General features: G+C 42.4%; 1 protein-coding gene across 2 annotated transcripts in view; it reads left to right on the top strand.

Moving 5' to 3' along the window:
* KAT6B (lysine acetyltransferase 6B) overlaps positions 1-20,827 on the top strand; it is a 259,060-nt gene that overhangs the window by 175,402 nt on the left and 62,831 nt on the right. For both annotated transcript variants that reach the window (XM_069752999.1, XM_069752998.1), the window contains exon 10: positions 3,530-3,671. In XM_069752999.1, coding sequence (XP_069609100.1) covers positions 3,530-3,671 — 142 coding nt within the window. The remainder of the gene's footprint in view (positions 1-3,529; positions 3,672-20,827) is intronic.

The following is a 20,827-nucleotide window of genomic DNA, read 5'->3' as shown; positions in this document are numbered from 1 at the left end:
TAAAATGTTAAAAAAAACAGACAATGTGATTTTCTGGATTTTTTTTCTCAGTTTGTCTCCCATAGTTGAGGTCTACCTATGATGTAAATTACAGACGCCTCTCATCTTTTTAAGTGGTGGAACTTGCACTATTGCTGACTGACTAAATACTTTTTTGCCCCACTGTATGAATGCTGCAGAGCACTGTATGGGGCACAGATATTGGGCAAAAATGAACGGTGCAGAGCATATATGGGGCACAGATATGGGGCAATATGAACGGTGCAGAGCACTATATGGCACAGCTATGGGGAAATAATGATCTATTTTTATTTTTGAAATTCACCGGTAAATGCTGCATTTCCACCCTAGGCTTATACTCGAGTCAAAAAGTTTTCCCAGTTTTTTGTGGCAAAATTAGGGGGGTCGGCTTATACTCGGGTCGGCTTATACTCGAGTATATACGGTAATTCCACATGTGTTAATTCATAGTTTTGGTGCCTTCAGTGTGAATGTAAAATTTTCATAGTCATGAAAACACCGAAAAATCTTTAAATGAGGTGGTGTGTCCAAACTTTTGGTCTGTACTGTGTGTGTATGTATGTATGTGTATATATATATATATATATATATATATATATATATATATATATATTGCATCTATTCTGTTGGGTCACGCTGTGATTTTACTGTATGTGGTAGATGAAATGTCGGGTTTTCAAGGACGTGGGTGTGTAAAAATTGGATGGCACTTGCATGGTTTGTAAGCCGTCCATTTTTCTCTCGCACCTATTGACTTGCATTGGCGGGTCTCATCCAATGTATGAGAACAATTCTCGGTCAACTGAGAAAAAAAAATTGCAGATGGGACTAGTAGATCAACATTGATCAGAGTGCGGTCTGATTTTCTTTCATTGGATTTCTCTGGTCCCTTTTGCTCGCAGAGGAGTATGAGCCCTAATAACCCCATGCGCATCACCGCCACCAGTTATCGCAGGGCGCACCAAGTTCTGCCAGTTGCTGTTTGGTTACAGCATACGTGGGTTCATTCTATGAGCACTCCTACCGAGGCTGGTGACAACGTGGGACATCACTTTAACCCTTGGATTACTGTTGGACGAGGGGTGAGTATATTGGGTTAATTTAAATGTTTAAAGAATGTGTCTGTTTTATTTCAAATAAAGTGTTTTATTCTCAGTATGTGATAATTTAACTCTTACAGGTTTAGTAATGAGGGTGTCTGGCTGATACCTCTTCATTACTCAACCTAGGGCGACAGCTGCTGACTAGTGATGAGTGAGTATACTTATTGCTCGGGTGGTCTCCAAGTATTTGTGACTGCTCGGAGATTTAGTTTTCATTGCCTCAGCTGCATGATTTACAGCTGATAGACAGCTTCAATACATGTGGGGATTCCCTAGCAACCAGGCAACCCCCACATGTACTCAGGCTGGCTAGCATCAGTAAATCATGCAGCTGCATCAACAAAAACTAAAATCTCCGAACAGTTACAAATACTTGGAGACCACCCAAGCATGCTCGGGAAAACCCGAACAACGAGTATACTCGCTCATCACTAGTGCTGACACCATCCCTAATCCTATTACCCCGATGTGACTGCACCAGGTCATCGGGAAGAGCCTGGGCTAAGTGCCAGAGTTAGCGCCTGAAATATGAAGTGCCATTTTTCGAGCAGCTGAGGACTGGTATTTTTAGCCTAGTGATAAATCAACGTGTGCACAACCTAGGAAGGTGCACAGGTAGGTTCCCAAACCGTTATGACAAGTAAATACAAAACCCGGCACTCAACTTTGTGGTGAGAAGAAATGGATAATTTATTGTATCCCAAGAAAAAACGTTTCGGTCACACAAAAGGACCTTCGTCAGTAACATATATTGGAATAGAAGATGGCTACTAGTGGCTATACACGCTGCCGGTAATGCCCAGAATGCAACGCTGATTCCTATGACGAGAGAGAGTATGTACAGCCTTAATGTCGGCTGGCCTCGCTGTGTCCATCTTCTATCCCAATATATGTTACTGACGAAGGTCCTTTTGTGTGACCGAAACGTTTTTTCTTAAGATACAATAAATTATCCATTTCTTCTCACCACAAAGTTGAGTGCCGGGTTTTGTATTTACTGGTATTTTTAGCCTGGGAAGGGGCAAATAAGCTGGAAAAAGGTGGTGAACAAGGAAATTACATTACAAAACTTTTTTTTTCCCTTATTTCAAATATCTTTATTTGTCTCCAAAAAGTATTAATTGCTATACAAACACGCATTTAAAACAACATGCAAATTATGGTAGCTTTTGCTGCCATCAAATTCCTAGAGATGCAGAAACGTTGCAGAAATTTCTGCAAATACTCAATGTGTGCACATAGCCTTAGCATCTTATCTCTTTTAAGACTTTCAATTAAAATGCATGCTGTAATTTTTATTCTGCTGATACTTTGGTAATTTGAGAGTCTAGATTCCCTTCTATTACTAAAAAGGCATCGCGCACTTAGAGCTGTTGTCTGTGTATTAAAAGAGCATGGACTAGCAGTAGAGTTGAGTGAATTAGATCGGGTCCCTGCTTGGAGAGCACATGTATGGACAGCCCAACACACAGGCTCTCCATGCATGTGTTGTGACTGTCACACAGCTGCGACACATGCAGCTGCGGCACTGGACAGCTGATCTGCTGGCGCGCTCCATGTATCAGGGTTCCATCTGCAGCTTATTCGGCAAGCGCTGTAGCTTACCGAATAAGTAGGGACCCGATCAGATTCGCTCAACTCTAACTCTAAACTCTAAAGTCATGCTAGCACTTTACTAAGCATTCGTTTGACCTCATCTGCAATAGATGGATCAGTTCAGGGCATGGAAAGGAGGCTCTGGCATTAGAAAAGGTACAAATAAGAAATTTGTAGCAATCTAGTGGAAAGATTAAAATAATTACATTTAATTAGTCTTGATAAGAAATGTATAAGGGTTACGAGATTAATTTGTACAAGTACATGAATGACCATACAAAAAATATGGTTAAATGCTGTTCCATTTAAAACAGCCCTCAAAAGACGAAAGGCTGCTCCTTCTGTCTGGGGAGAGAGTCTCAATCTCCAGAGGGTACAAGGCTTCTTTACCATGAGAACTATTAATCTGTGGTACAGTCTTACCTAAGGAGCTGATCACAGCTTAGATGATTTTTTTTTAAAGAGAAAACACAAATTCTTTAAACGTATAAAGTTCTTGTTCTGAATGTTAGACTAGTAAATTGTCAATTGGAATCCGGAAGGAAAGATGAGCTATTTTAGGGCAGACTGGATCATGCATTATGGATGTACCTGTACCACTTTCCTTTATCCTTTCCCATCCCGCACTTAAACTTGGGCATGTCCTTTTTTCAGCTATATGATCTATGTAATGGTAATCATATGGGCAGTGATATTATCATATGGGGAGAATTGTGACGTGATTGTAAATACTTATTCAAAAATGGAAGCTATATGTAACATTAAAAAACACAGATGTCAGTAAACAGATTTCTATATTTTTTTGTTAGATCACCTAAGCTTTACCTCTGTGAGTTTTGTCTGAAGTATATGAAAAGTAAGAATATCCTATGGCGACACTTAAAGAAATGTGGCTGGTTCAACCCTCCTGCTAATGAAATCTACCGGAAAGATGACCTGTCTGTTTTTGAAGTGAGTAATTCTCTTAAAGCGAGCCTGTCAGCAGGATTGTGCACAGACACTGTCAGGTTGGCGCCATTATACTGATTAACGTGAACCTGTCAGCAGGATTGTACACAGTAACCTATAGACAATGTCAGGTTGGTGCCGTTATACTGATTAAAGCGAGCCTGTCAGCAGGATTGTGCACAGACACTGTCAGGTTGGCGCCATTATACTGATTAACGTCAACCTGTCAGCAGGATTGTACACAGTAACCTATAGACAATGTCAGGTTGGAGCCGTTATACTGATTAAAGCGAGCCTGTCAGCAGGATTGTGCACAGTATCCTAGCGACAGTGTAATGTTGGTGCCGTTATACTGATTAACGTGAACCTGTCAGCAGGATTGTACACAGTAACCTATAGACAATGTCAGGTTGGTGCCGTTATACTGATTAAAGCGAGCCTGTCAGCAGGATTGTGCACAGTATCCTAGCGACAGTGTAATGTTGGTGCCGTTATACTGATTAAGGGGAACCTGTCAGCAGGATTGTGCACAGTAACCTACAGACCGTGTCACGTCGGAGCTGTTATGTTGATTACAATGATACCTTGGTTGGTGAAATAGTCTTGTGATTATTGTTTTATCTTTATTTGTAGTTTTCAGTTAATGAGATTCTCGTGCTCCGGGGCGTCCTGTGTGCGGGGCTGTGTGGGAGGGGTCTTCATGTTGTGCTTTGATTAGGCATTCATATGTGTGGCTTATGATAGGTCACTGATCCCTCAGTGACCTTCCCCTATTTTACATACTATATATCTAATTGTTTTGAAAAAATAAAAACATTAATCATGCAGGCGCCGGAGGAATGTTCGGATCTATAATTTCCGTATATTCCTTTTCAGTGATGAAAAAAAATTCTTAATCAAAATGGCGCAGGCCCGCCTGTGCAGTAGCATAATTCGAAATGCGATACATGCTACTGCGCAGGTGCCGTGGCGCCATCTTGGTGGAGACCATGTTGTTTTCCTGTAGGAAAATGAAGCCAGTGGCACCTGCGCAGTAGAATCTATAGCGTTCCAAATTATGCTACTGTGCAGGGGGGCCGGAGTCATTTTAAGAGAATTTTTGTTTTTTCTGAAGAAATTTATATCACTAAATAAATAGAATATATAGAAATTATAGGTTTGATCAGGCTACAGCGCAGGTGCCAGCATGATGAATGTATTTTTCTTTTTTTAAAAACAATAAGATATACAGTATGTAAAATAGGGGGCAGGTCAGTGAGGGATCAGTGACCTGTCAGAAGCCATACAGATGAATATGTAAGCAGAGCACCACATGACCCCCACAGGCCACCCCAGAGCACAAGCATATCATTAACTGAAAACTACAAATTAAACCACAATCACAAGACGGATTTCATCACCAAGGTATCATTTTAATCAGTATAACGGCGTCAATCTGATAATGTCTGTAGGTTACTCAGCATAATCCTGCTGACAGTCTTTAAAATGATTCCTGGGGTGATATCCGTCTTGTGGTTGGTGTTTAATCTGTATTTGCAGTTTTCAGTTAATGAGATTCTTGTGTTTCGGAGTGGGACTGTGGGCGGGGCTAAGTATGGCATAACTGACAGGTCACTGATCCTTCAATGACCTGCCTCCTATTTTAAATATTGCAATTAATATTGTGGGCTTTGGAAAAAAAAATTTAAAAAGTATCCATTGCTTATTGATGGATGCTATTGCGTCGCCGTTACCGTTTTGCTGGGTCAAACCTTTTTTTTGCGCAATAAAATGGCTGCGCATTTGCATCTATTTGCAAGCGATGCTCGTAAGCTGAACAAACTCTGCCCACTGGTATGTTCCCTTTAATTATAATAGCTATAACTATATTGTCTCCTGAGAGTTTCTCTCATCACACACATTTGTGTGAGCACGGCCAAGGTGTCTGCTGCTTCACACTGCATTCTAATACTTACAAAATGCATTTCGGACCCGAGTAGGGGCGTTGTCCCAGCCATCCCACATCGCTTTGGCCACCTCATTCCATCGGTACTGTGGAACCCGGGTGTCCCACAACGGGACTCGCTCCTGGACCAGGGAGATGAGGAGGTAATTTTCTATGAGGTCTTCATCCCATTCTGGAACCTTAAAATTAAATACAGACATTAATGTTGGATACATTAGCATAAGGAAAAGACAGAAAACAGAGGCTGAGAAATGGCATGAATAAGGAAAGTCAAGATACAAAAGGAATCCAGAAGAAAAATGTAAAAAAATAGGAATGTAAAGAAAGGAAGATTCAAGAATACTAAAGTGAGGATACAGTAAACAGTCAGCCAGGTATACTTACACGCTGCCGCCTTGACACTCGACCGTGACCCCGCTGCTCCTGCCCAGCCTCTAACGCAGTAGAAGAGCTCTAAAAAAATGAAGAAAAAAATTGTCATATGTGTAGATGTGACAGTGAATACTTACCAATCTGACGAGGTGAGTACTCACTTCACTGACATGTTTGACTTTAGAAGGCCCAGGACGTTGCTCCTCATCAGAAGAAGACGACATTCTGATGCAGAAAGAAAGAAAGAAATGGCATAAATTAGGACATGTAGAGAGAGAAAATAGAAAATAAAGGCATTGGCTAGGATATACTCACATTGTTCTGAGTGTAGATTCCTTCCTGTCCTGTGTCTGGTCTGCTGTGTCTGGAAAGCTTCTCTGTCTGCTGCGTAGTGACCTGCATCTGTACACTCCCTCCCTTTCTCACCTTGTATAAGGGGGGTTGCTTATCAGTGTCTAGACATGTTTTGCTCTGGTGCAACGCATGCGTTCACGAACGCAAGCAAACGCATGTGCTTGTGAACGCATGTGTTCACATAGACAGCAAAGCGTTTTTTTGGCGCATTCCTTACGCAATCGACCGCATACGTTTCTAGGCGGCAAATTGACGCCTCTAAAATGACTACATGTATCGTTTACCGCGCCAAACCGCAGACGACGAAACGACGCATGCATCGTCAAACGCAACTGATCGCAGATGCATGCGTCCCTAATGTTAAATATAGGAATACACAACTCATGCGGATATTTGCGGAAGAAACGCTGCGGACACAACCGCAAATGTGAAACCGGCCTAATTCAAAAGAAAAAAATGTACAGCATAGGATCGCAAATGATTCTTTCTTGGAAGTAAAGCATTGTTTAAGAACAGGCAGGGAAGTGTTTTGCTTCACAGAAAAAATCAGTAGTGATCCCATGCTGTAATGTCTGTATTCTCTCTTTTGCTTCCTCCCCTGCCCAGGAGTTGTGATATGATCGGAAACCATGTCCCTGTACAGTCAGATACAGCCATTACACAGTACACAGCAGGGACACATTTGTAAGATTATCTCAGCACAGGAACATTTTATTTAAACACATCCAGTTGTGAAAATTATAATTACAAGATCTATTAATTAAAATTAACTTTATTTTGTAGTGACCAAATAATTTTTAGTTTATGTGCCTTTGTTTTTTTTCCCCTTCTTTCACAATCCCAAACTTTTTTTTATTTTTTGTGTGGAGGGAGTTAGCTCCTGAGACCCCTCCACAAATAAAGACCTTTCCCAGGATCTGAACGCAATGTTCTTTTGCTGGAAGGGGTTACAATGCAAATAGGCTGGGTCCTAATGAATTGAAGAAATGGCAAAATATAAAAATGCAAATAACCAGTTGGTCAGATACAGTTATCGGATAGACAATGCACTGCTGTTGATAAACCATTAGCTTTCTTCAATTACCAGTTAGTCACATGTTTTTCTAGCAGATCTGTAGGAAACAGACCACCGTCTTTATAATCGCAAGAATATATACATTGGGGAATAATCATCAATGCAATTACTGCTCTTTATCAATATTTTTGTAAAAATAACTATTAAGAAAGTTTTTGTTGGTACTTAATATTATTACTATTATTATTTATTTATATAGCACCATTGATTCCATGGTGCTGTACATGACAAGGGGTTACATACAAATTAGAGAGATCACTTACAGTAAGCAAACTAACAATTACAGACTGATACAGAGGGGCGAGGGCCCTGCCCTTGCGAGCTTACATTCTATAGGATGGTGGGGAAGGAGACAATATGTTGAGGGTTGCAGGAGCTCTGGTATTGGTGAGGTGGTAGCTCCATTAGTGGCGAGGAGGCAGCAGGGTCAGTGCAGGCTGTAGGCTTTCCTGAAGAGGTGAGATTTCAGGTTCCGTCTGAAGGATCCGAATGTGGTTGATAGTCGGACGTGTTGGTGCAAAGAATTCCAGAGGATGTGGAATATTCGGGAGAAGTCTTGGAGGCGGTTGGTTGAGGAGCGAATAAGTGTGGAGGAGAGAAGGAGGCTTGGGAAGACCGGAGATTACGTGAGGGAAGATATCGGGAGATTAGTTCAGAGATATATGGAGGAGACGGGTTATGGATGGCTTTGTAGGTCAGTATTAGTAATTTGAACTGGATACCTCTGGGAATGGGAGCTAGTGAAGCGATTTGCAGAGGGGAGAAGGGAAGGAGTAGTGAGGAGAGAGATGAATTAGTCGGGCAGCAAGAGTTAAGGATGGACTGGAGAGGTGCAAGGGTGTTAGCAGGGAGGCTACAAAAAAGGATGTTGCAGTAGTCAAGGCAGGAGATGATGAGGGCATGCACAAGCATTTTGGAGATATTTTTGAGCTGGAGGCGACAGGAGGTGGAAAGAGCTTGGATGTGCGGTTTGAAGGACAGGGCAGAGTCAGGGGTTACTCCAAGGCAGCGGATTTTCGGTACGGGTCAAAGCGTGATGTCGTTAATTGCGATAGGTCAGGTAAGGAAGATCTATGAGATGGTGAAAAGATGATGAGTTCATATTTGTCCACATTGAGTTTGAGGAAGCGAGAGGAGAAGGAGGATATGGCTCGTAGATGCATTCTGGACAGCAGAGATGTAACGTCTGGGCCAGAGAGGTAGATCTGAGTGTTATCAGCATAAAGGTGGTTCTGGAATCCATGGGACTTTGAGTTGTCCTAGGCCAACTCTATAGATTGAGAAGAGTAGGAGTCCTAGAACAGAGACTTGGGGGACAGAGAGAGGGTGGGATGAGGAGGTAGTGTGGAAGTGAGAGACGCTGAATGTGCGGTTGGAAAGGTATGAGAAGATCCAGGATAGGGAGAGGTCTTTGATGCCAAAGGAGGAGAGGATCTGTAGTAGGAGGCAGTGGTCAACTGTGTCGAAAGCAGAGGACAGGTCTAGAAGGAGGAGTACAGAGTATTCTCCATTAGCTTTGGCTGTAAGAAGATTGTTATTAATTTTGGTCAGGGCTGTAAATGGTCACCATAATATTGTGGGATTATAATTAATGACATGTATTTACTGTTGACTGGTCTTTAACTCCTTCCTGACCTTGAATGTATCCAGTACGTGCCAACCTTGGACATACTGGGTACATTATGGCTGACATGGTAGCATTAAGGTGCCTGCTGTTTCTAACAGCAGGGCACCTGGGCTTGTCATTACGGGGGCTTTCAAGGTGCACCACACAACTATAATCTCTGTGATTGGCAATGAAATAGCCTGAAACAGTGATGTCCAGCTGATCAGATTCACATCACTGATTGGCACCCGTGCTCGCTTTTGGCCAGGACACTTTTTTTCCTGTCTATTTTGTCATCACCTTTTTGCACCACCATCCGTGCATGCGTCCTACATCCATCGAGTGGTGGACGGTGACACAAATCACTGATCAGCATCCGATTTTTTTTCTATGTGTGAAAAAAGAATAAAAAAAATAATTTAGATTTGGTGATCAGACTAGGTTAGGGACATTAAAAATATCCCGTAGTAATCTATGTCTACTACAGTATTTTTTACTGAATTTAGTCCGGGTTAGTGTCAGATGGCTCAGGGAAAAAAAGAATCACATCCGTGCGTGCGTCCTATACCCATCGAGCAGTGATCAGTGACACATCACTAATCATCCTGGTGGTGGTGGTTGTTGTTTTTCTGTGTGAAAAAAGAATACAACAACTAATTTAGATTAGTTGATAGAATGACTAGATTAGGGACACTAACAATATTCTATAGTAATCAGCGAATTCTGCAGTATTTTTTATTTTTTTCAAACTGTAAATTTTTATTAAAGTTTTACAAATTTGTAACAAATGGACATGAGTTCAAACCGACATATACATATATAAACATATGGGATTATAGAAATTACATTAGCAGGGTATTGTGAGAAACAATAAAGGGAAAGAGTCCCTATAGTAATAGGAAACCTATAAGTAAATTATACAATGGAACATTGACTACCGGCTATGTCAAACCAAACTAGGCACACAGATTCCGATATCATATCCTTACCAAGGTCATCCCACAATAAACAGACAGAAAACAATTGCAAAATGTCCAGAATCAAATAAGGATGAACCACATATAGACAGATAAAAGGACAAGACACACATATTAAGGAAGGGAAGAGATACAGGATCTATAAAGGAGACCAAATATTTTAAAGTCTGGTCACCATTTCTCTGAGCCCAGAAGTAATTCCACGAAGCCCAGATGGAGTCAAAACCATCCACTCTTGCTCGCAAGAGAGCCGTCATATATTCCATCCTACGAATGTCATTAATACTGCTTAATAAGTGCTGATGTGAAGGAGGTGGAGGTCAGCTTCCCTTTAAGGGCGATCAAACACTTCGCCGCTGTAAGGATATGTAATAACAGCTTTGCTGAATTTTTCCTCATCCCCTTAGGGGAAATCTTTAACAGATAAATAGTCAGGTTGACTCAAGCCCCATCTCCACATACAGAACCCTGGAGATTAACAGTCTCACTTCCTCCCAAAAACCCGTGATCACCGGACAGGACCAAAAAATATGGTATGGAGTCCCCACATCAGAGCCACAATGCCAACACAAGTTTGAGAGTAGGGGGTTCAGCCTATGGAGGAGATCAGGGGTGTGATACCAGAACATCAGTATTTTATACTGATTCTCCTTATAAAGAGTGCAAGTAGAGGATTTGGATGCTTTTTCCCAAATATTTTGCTAACTTTGAGGTGATAACCCCCGTCCCTAAATAGACTCCCATCTGCACATGTAGGAATGTTTTAATTGTTGGCCTTCCCGAGGGAGACCTAGGGTCTTATATATTTCTGAAATTAGTTCTTTAGTCCACGGCCCTCTCCTGAAAATCCTCTCAAAGTCAGTTGGCATAGGGACCCTTGGAAGTTTATAAAGCGAGGAAGCAAAGTGCTTGATCTGTAGATACTGATAGAACTCTTTATTAGTGATAGCAAATTTGGACTTGACAGCATCAAACGTAAGAAGCTCCAGTGTGTCCCCATCTACCAAATCCGCAAACCTCTAAGTAGTACCTCAGAGGTCATGGGGTGAGCCATCGCATGATCCAAACTATTTGGTAACAAGGGCTGAAATATGAATGAGATCATTGGCGAGTTAGTAGAGGTCAAATTAACCCTCTTCATACAAGAAAGCCATATTTCCTTCATGAACCACATAGGGCCCAACAAAGACTTAGGAATTCTAATGTTCTAAAGTAACTTAGGAAGGAGAGACATTTTAAGTGAAGCAATGTGACCAATTAATAGGGGCGAAATTGGTTTCCACTTATCCATTAGTTTCCTCAGATCACTCAAAAGCGGTGGAAAATTAGTACTATATAAGTTACCGTAAGAGGATGATAGGTTAACCCCCAGATATTTGATAGCCTTAGATTTCCATCTGAATTAAAAGTTTAGCTGTAAATGATCCAGTACACCAGGGAGATGTTTACTGAGAGGGCTTATGTTTTTGAAGTATTCAATTTATACCCTGATAATTCCCCATACTTTTTTAGATCCTCCATCAGATTGGGAAATGTAATATGGAGGTTGGAAAAGGATTAAAAGGACGTTATCTTCAAATAGGGAGATCTTAAAAATTTTATTCCGAACCTCTACTCCTGATATGTTAGGGTTTTGTCTTATCATTGCCGCTAGTGGTTCTATATACAAGACATATAATTGAGGTTAAAGGGGGCAGCCCTGACGGGTGCCATTTAATATATTAAAAGAGGGAGAAGTGATGAAGGGAAGCTTAATTGAGGCCGAAAGGGAACTGTACAGTGCCCTTATAGCTGTTAGAAAAGGACCCGATATGCCAAAAACCTTCAATGTCTTAAACAGGAAGGACCAGTCCAGATGGTCAAAAGCCTTTTTCCGCATCTAGGCTCAAAATAAGACACTGTAAGTTACTTCTATTTGCAACTTCAATTAAGTCTATTGCCCGTCTAATGTTATCCCCCCCTGATAGGGGACAAATCCCACTTGATCCTTATTAGTTGAGGTAGCCAACTGTTTAACCTATTTGCCAAAATATGAGTGAAGATTTTTAGATCAGAGTTTAGTAAAGCAATTGGACGATAATTTGAATAATCCAAGGGATCCTACCCCGGTTTTGGAATAAGATTTAGATAAGAATGTGATTGCGTACCTGGGATGGGACAGACCTCCAAAAAGGAGTTAAACAGCTCAACCATGTGGGGAGAAAGCTCCTCCGCAAAGGTTTGGTAATATAAATGTCAGCCCATCGGGGCCCAGAGATTTACCCAAAGGGAAATCCCTCAAAATGTCCATCACCTCCTCCTGCGTCGCCTGCTGATTAAAAGACAGTAAGGCCTCAGAAGGGACAACTGGGAGATTTAATTTTAATTGGAAATTTTCCAATGCAGTATTTCTTTCAGCTTTATTTATGGGCAGAGTATCTTGTAAATTATACAATTACTATAGAAATTAAAAATATTTTCAAAATTTCAGTTGGGTTTTAGTGAAACGTTAAGTTAGAAAGTCGAGCGGGCACCACTACAATATGACTTATAATACAAGCCAGGTGCTACTCATGCGCCAATACCGCACTTGTGAAGAAAAAAAGAAAAAAGGAGCGCAATAGAAGTGCACACACAGCCTATGTAATTAGTGTAAACAATGATTTATTAAGACCAAGTCAAAGTGCTGATAAACATAAAAACATTTAAAAAGCATGTAAAGCATACCCAAACATGCATGATCCATATGTGGATATGAGAATAGCAGACTCCCAAGGGAAAATTGGTCCCTAAAATTCCCCCAGTGAATTACACACAGTAATTTATATAGCAATATTAGAATATGCACGTGCATCTGTTTTAGGCTCCGGTGTTATATCTTCCCTCCAGATAGCTTATAATATATAAATCTGGTTTCACGGGAAAGCAGTGATAAAACTGCTATCCTGTGCAGCAATAGGATGAATAAATGTCGTTAGAAAAAAGACAATGCTAAATATTAACACTTGAGGCCATCACTGTTACCATATGGAACACCAGGATAATATAAAAATATATAACAGCAATTAATGCACAAGGATAATACAAAGATTTCTATCAGCTATCGTTGCCAAGCCCATGATCCTATGTATTGCTAAGGAGGGTACCCCCCACCGGAGTCACCTACAACATGCAATGCCCATGGCACATAATTAAATGTTCAAGCTATAATACTCACTGGGAGAGGTAGAGCCCGCTATCTCCCAACGCGTATCGCTACTCTTGGTAGCTTTGTCAGGGGAAGTGATAAACCAATGGTCACGTCGGGTATATATAGTGTAAGTGCACTTACTCCTTGGCCAATGATTGCCGTCACCTGTGTCCGACAGTCATTAGCCTGTGGAACAGTCCGTCAGGGTCAGGTTGAGTCAACATGGTCAAATGAGCAGCAGCTCTAATCTGGTGCCAGGATTTTTGCTGGGCCGACATGTAATTCTAAGGTACCTGTGCCTCCTATCGCAAGTAACATCCGTTTTAGTGAAACGTGCCATCAGCTCCTCTCAGGGCCTGAGGATGAGAGTTCAGAGACCTTCAATAATCTAGCCAAAAGTGTATGGGCTTTATTACCTTTCTCATAGTATTTTTGTTAGAGAAGTTTTTCAACTTTACACATTGAGATATCTTTTAATATATTTCTAATCCCCACAACCTTATTTAAAACCCTCGTGGAGGGTGTAACCGCTAACCTACGTTCCTCCTTTATTAGTTGAGAGGTTAATTTATCAAATTTGAATTTAGCATTTTTTTTAATTTGGAAGCTTCTTTGATACTATACCCCCTCATGACAGCCTTGTGAGCTTCCCACAGAATTGAAGGGGAAGAAACCGATCCCTTATTCAAATGGAAGAAGTCAGTGAGATGGTCCAATAGGGTCTTCCGAATAATAGGGTCCGTAATTAAAAACTCATTCAGCCACCATTGACAATCCCTGGAAAACGGCTGAGTGGACTTAAGGTCCAGCATCACCGGGGCGTGGTCAGACCAGGTCATTTGTCCCATCTCCGCCTTTGCCATCAGCCTAAGGGTCAGTGTATTTGCAAAAAAAAATTGATTCTGGAATGGGTATGATGCGGGGGAGAGTAATAGGAGAAGGCCCTGTCCCCAGGATGATGGTGAGGGTTTATTGTTGATAGTGTCTATCAAATAACTTAGAGAAGGGGACATTAATGTCACCTCCAACCGATAAGGCTGTCTGCAAAAGTTTTTAAATCGGGGAAAAAACCTTTCGCAAAAATGTAATCTGACCTGAATTCGGAGAATAAGTTGCATAAAATGATGGATCTACCCCTCATAGAATCCTCTAAAATTACAAATCTACCTCTAGGATCAATATGTGCTTTGTTGAATTGCAAAGGGCAGCCTGATGATATTAAGATAGACACTCCCCCTCTCTTATTATTGTTAAAGGTGTAGTAAGACACAGGGAAGGAGTTAAAGGCAAACTTGAAAGTACCCGGCTTGATTATAATGAGTCTCTCGAAGGAAGGCAGTATCAGCCCTCTGAGACTTCAATTCTTGGAGGGTGAGCCTCCTTTTTCTGGGGGATTTAAGTCCCCTAACGATCAATGAAATGATGTGTGTCATTTTGTAATAGTAAGTTACTCACAAACCCATGGCACCCAGAAACCGTCAACTCTTCTTTTGCTTCTAAGGTACAACGATGAGCCATCTCCTCCGTAATATTCTGGGACATCAGTTCTAGAAGCTGCATCCGAATATATGGTTAGGAAAGAAACACTAGGGGAAGGGGAAAGACAAGAACACTGAAGAACAGAAAGCAAAAAAAATTGGTAAAAATAAACAAAAATTCCTAGCTTTAAGAAATAAAGCACCATAATTCCCAGTAATGAAAAGTCTGGTTTGTGGCTACACCTGTGGAATAAAACAAACCCACTAGGAAGGAAAAAGAAAAACTGTAGCCACAGAAGATACTTTCAGGGAGGCGTAGCCTAGCACTTAACACGCACAGAGGAAAGCAGAAAAAAATAGAGAACTATCCCCTGTCACAAGGCAAGGCAGAGGACCCCCAGGCACATAGCAACAATAACATGCAGGGTTACCCGCCTTCAGAAACTTTCGGCTTCTAAATACTTATGCAGTAATGTAAAGATAAGCTTGCACCAGCTAATACTTTTTCAAATACATAAACAACTTTTTATAATATGAGAAAAAGGAGGAAAAATATTCTATTAGGTTAAGTCTTGACAGTTCAGTGAAGACCAGTTTGGATTGTTCCTCTCTTTCTGCCCCTGCCACTCAGATGTTCCTTTCCTCTTTTTTGGGTCCAAACCGGAGGTGAGGTGGACCTGTAAGGTTAGGGATCTCCCAGTCATCAATCTTAGGGACCTGAAGCCCCAACTTGTCACAAAAAAAGCGATAGGTCCTCCAGGGAGCTCAGTGTCGCTGAGACACCCTCTCTCCGTGCTGTTAGAGCAAAAGGAAAACCCCATCTATAGGGAACTCTGAGGTCTTTCAGAATGGACAACAGAGGCCTGAGAAGCTGACTTTTTTGCAGGGCAATACAAGATAAGTCTGGAAACAACTGAATAGCAGTACCCTGGTACAAAATCTCCTTTAGGGACCTGGCTTTTGATATAATTCTTTCCTTTGTTTTGAAATCATGAAGGCAACAGATGATGTCACGTGGGTATGGTGATGAACCCTTAGGCTGCCGTCACACTAGCAGTATTTGGTCAGTATTTTACATCAGTATTTGCAAGCCAAAACCAAGAGTGGGTGATAAATACAGGAGTGGTGCATATGTTTCTATTATACTTTTCCTCAGATTGTTCCACTCCTGGTTTTGGCTTACAAATACTGATGTAAAATACTGACCAAATACTGCCCTAACACCACTCTCCCTCATCCAGGACTCCATGAGTCTCGGTTCCCGCGTGCTCCCGGAGGAGAAAGGCATCCAGGGCTGTTGCAGAGTCGGCTGACACCACTCTGGAGAGCGCAGGGTTTCTCACCCTCCTGGGACCCACCAGGGAGTGAATATGCTGGTGCAGGGTGGTTCTGCCGGTAAGAGAATATATAAAAGGACTCAAAGCAAGGGATACATAGGTGCTTCAGTCACTTAGTAGGACAACCAATAAAAGATAGTATGTGTATATATTATGTGTATCCCAGGATGGACATAGTGAGGACAAATCGGAGAAAATATACGAAAACAGAGAACACACAACCGAACTAATGCCCAAATAATAAATTCAAATAAATTTATTAATACAAGAATACACCAATTGGTGGAAACCAACGAAAAAAGGCACAACAACAAGGAGACAGGGCCCTCTTTTTCATTCGTTTTGTGCGTGCATACTTTTTCATTTCTGTGTTTGGCTTTATATTTATTTATTTCTGTTTATATTTTGCCATCACTTTACCATTTCAGGGCTGTATTTTGCCCTGTCTCCTCGTTGTTGTGCCTTTTTACGTTGGTTTCTTTTCCCCCTACCAATTGGTGTATTCTTGTATTAATTTATTTGAATTTATTATTTGGGCATTAGTTCGGTTGTGTGTTCTCTGTTTTCGGTAAGAGAATATGCCTGGCTGGAGACCTGCAGCCACACGTCCTCTCACGCCTGCATCCAGACACGCCTCTCTTCTGCAGTATTTTTTACTGAACATAGGGTTAGTGTCAGTTGTGGGCACTCAGTAATTTATTTTTTTACTGATGTCCGTTTATTATTTTATCAAATTTTTATATAATTTTTTATTTTATTTCTATCTTTTTAGATTATATTTTTTTTCTCTTCTTAATAAAAGAAAGTTTTCATCAAACACTCCCACACAAACACACACACCTGATTGAACTTTTTACACACCCAAACACTGCATACGTGAAAAAATATGTCATCCCACTCGTTCCATACGAGGTATTCAGCAGACAAGGCATATGCTTCCCTTGCCTCCGACAGTGACAGTGAGAGAGAGGATACCATCTTCCTTTAATTTTCATCCCCCTCCTTCTCTTTTCTCAAGTGATACCGAACAGCCACTCAGAAGCCCTAGGACAGAAAATGACCCATCGCTCACTGTTACTGACCCCGTATAGACCTGATCTCATCCCCTGAAGATTATGCTCCAGATTCCTGATTTTGTGGCACAATCAGGTATCCAATTTGACACCATAGGCAGGGCTGCCACTAGGAATTTCGGTGTCCCATACTGGCAAAATGTTCGGGGCCCCCTTGAGACTCCGCCCAGGCTCCACCCCAGCCCCGTATCCACCCCTCAAACTGTCCAGTCCCACCGCTCTCTCTTGGAAAAACTCCACTTCTCACCAATCACAAATTAACAGTTCCCATCACCAGATCACACATACAGCCAGCAGCTTTTCTTTTGGCCAAAAGATTTTTTAAGCCGCCAAAACGACAAGGTAGACTCTTTTGGCTGAGCACTACTCTACTCTATCCTACTAAACATTTGTTAAAATATCCAATACAATTTAGGTACCGTATTTTTTGGAATATAAGACGCTCCGGATTATAAGACACACCCCAAATTTTGAGGAGAAAAATAAGAAAAAAATATTTTTTAATAAATTGGTGGTGCTTCATATAATCCTTGCATCTTATTGCCTACCGGTGGTGGTGGCTGCAGTGAAGTGGGATCCCAGGGTCGCTGCTGGAGACAGAAGTGGGGTGATGTTCCAGGCCGCAGGCAGGGATGAGTGGGGGCTCCGATGTGTGGCGCGCTGCTGCGAGGTTCTTGTGCTGCTGCCGGGTGTCTCTGGGTACCCGGCGGTTGCTGTGGGTATCTCCGGTGCCCAGCGGTGCTGCGTGGGTGTCCGGTGCTGCCGGGGGCTCTGCCTACATTTTGCGACAGGCCAGAGCCCCGGCACTTCCAGGGTTCCACGTGCGCTAGTCTCCGGGAATATGGCCGCCGTCGGGAGCGGCGCATGCGCTGATGGTGATCTCGGGATCAAGATCTCGAGAGATGAGATTTCAGCGCTACATACACATACGAGGAACAAAAAGCACCACACCATGACCATACCACATATTACCACCAATAGTGACCAAATAATAGCACATACAAGGAACAAATACTGCCACACCATGGCCGGACAACATATTACCACCACATAGTGACTGAATACTAGAATACTGATCATGAATAAAAAAAAAACCCACAATACTAATATCACTATAAGTGCCATTATACACAGGAGATCTGTACTTGGTATGCAGTGTCTGTGTACAGGTAATACAGTGATTACCGGTGACATTATACACAGGAGCTCTGTATATAGTGTCAGTGTACAGGTAACACACGGACTCACCAGTGACGTCTCTAGGGGAAATCCTTCATCTTTGCTTTTCATCTTCATCCAGCACAGACCACCATCACTTCTTCCAGCCAGGGCTACTCTTCAGAAAATGATAGTTATCTAGAGCTCCGCTTGCAGAACACATTATTTAATTTTTTCCCAAATTCTAAACTACACCAGATGAAGTAAAAAAGCGACAGTGTTGCTCTGCACAGTAACAGGACTGCCTCCCCATTTAAAAACGTATCCTCAAAAAATAAAATAAACACATCACTGCAGTAATAATATCCCTTAGTTAGCCCCTATGGTAATAATATCCCCATCTTGCCCCCCTTGTCTCATTCCTGGCTCCAGCCATGTGATCTTCCATTCTGCCCTCATGAGTATCCATTCTGCCCCCATGTGATGTCCCATGATCCTGTCCAATGATCCTGCCCATCTGTTCCATGATCCTAACCCCATCTGTCCCATGATCCTGCCCCATCTGTCTCCATCGTTTCCATCCTGCTCCAAGATCCTGCCCCGTCTGCCTCCATCGTATCCATCCTGCCCCATTTGTCTCCATCCTGCACCATGATCCTGCCCCATCTGTCTCCATTCTGAACCCTTTGTCTCCATTCTGCCCCCTTTGTCTCTATTCTGCTTCCTTTGTCTCCATCCTGCCCACGTGTCTCCATCCTGCCCCCGTGTCTCCATCCTGCCCCCGTGTCTCCATCCTGCCCCCGTGTGTCCATTCTACGCTGGGCAGGATGGAGACAGGACGTCACATTCACTGAACAAAAAAAGCTACTTAAAGGGACACTGTCACCTGAATTTGGAGGGAACAATCTTCAGCCATGGAGGCGGGGTTTTTGGGTGTTTGATTCACCCTTTCCTTACCCGCTGGCTGCATGCTGGCTGCAATGTTGGATTGAAGTTCATTCTCTGTCCTCCGTAGTACATGCCTGCACAAGGTAATCTTGCCTTGCGCAGGCATGTACTATGGAGGACATAGAATAAACTTCAATCCAATATTGCAGCCAGCATGCAGCCAGCAGGTAAGGAAAGGGTGAATCAAACACCCAAAAACCCCGCCTCCATGGCTGAAGATTGTTCCCTCCAAATTCAGGTGACAGTGTCCCTTTAACTCCAAAACATCCTAATAGGCCAAGTTACATGTTAACATAGCAACGCTTCTTTGATATCACCTTCACAATTCTTGCATCCATTGAACTTGTGAGTTTTTGGAGAGTTTTTATTTATTTGTATGAAGTCAGAATAGCCTCCGAGAGCTGCTGTTTTGATGTGAACTGCCTCCCACCCTCATAGATCTTTTGCTTGATGATACTCCAAAGGTTCTCTATAGGGTTGAGGTCAGGGCAAGATGGTGGCCACCCCATGAGTTTATCTCCTTTTATGCCCATAGCAACCAATGACTCAGAGGTATTCTTTGCAGCATGAGATGGTGCAATGTCATGCATGAAAATGATTTTGCTCCTGAAGGCACATTACTGCTTTTTTTTCCCATTGATGATAGTTGTCAGGCAGAAACTCTATATACTTTGCAGAGGTAATTTTCACACCTTCAGGAACCTTAAATGGCCCTACCAGCTGTTTCCCCATGATTCTGGCCCAAAACATTATAAAGGCACAGATGATTGGCCTCGGGGAGACCAAAACATCCAACACTGCGGAGACACCATCACGTGTTTCTCAACGCAGTGATTCCAGAACACTGCCCCCATCCCTTATGGGAAATATGCAAATGCAAGTAAAGAAGCTGCGGAGACACCATCACGTGTTTCTCAACTCAAGCAGTGAATAGCCAGGCCTTTCCCCGGGAAGGAACAACCACGGGAAGGGCAGCATCCTATGAAGGAAAGCCACCTATGCCAAGCATGGTATCCATCCACAGACAGCTGTTTCGGGGTTTTTGCCCCTCATCAGTGTGGAGTAGGAATCTGGCTATCTGGCCCATAACATGACTCCTCCACCTCCTTGCTGACGTCGCAGCCTTGTTGGGACATGGTGACCATCCACTACTCCATCCATCTAGACCATCCATGGTTGCTCGACGCTCATCAGTAAACAAGACTGTTTGAAAATTAGTCTTCATGTATGCCTGGGCCCACTGCAACCGTTTCTGCTTGTGAACACTGTTTACGGGTGGCCGAATAGTAGGTTTATGCACCACAGCAAGCCTTTGAAGAATCCTACATCTTGTCAGAGTCAGAATAGTCAGAAGCCAAGCCGGGGTCAGTAATCCAGAAGAACGAATTGACTAAAGCACAAAAAGCAAGAGCACAATGCAAGCCGGCACACACTCCAGAGGTCAAGCATACAGACTGCAGAAAACCGATAGCTGACAAGGATACCAGGTTAGGAGCGAGTATAAATAGCCCTCCCATCTTGAAAGAGAGGCTAACAACATTATCCCTGAGAGAACAGGACATTAACCCCTTTACCCCCAAGGGTGGTTTGCACGTTAATGACCGGGCCAATTTTTACAATTCTGACCACTGTCCCTTTATGAGGTTATAACTCTGGAATGCTTCAAT

Source organism: Ranitomeya imitator, chromosome 2 (assembly GCF_032444005.1).
Source record: "Ranitomeya imitator isolate aRanImi1 chromosome 2, aRanImi1.pri, whole genome shotgun sequence".
NCBI classification, from domain to species: domain Eukaryota; kingdom Metazoa; phylum Chordata; class Amphibia; order Anura; family Dendrobatidae; genus Ranitomeya; species Ranitomeya imitator.
Note: the sequence above shows the minus strand (reverse complement) of the source record. Positions and strands in the feature narration are given on the sequence as shown.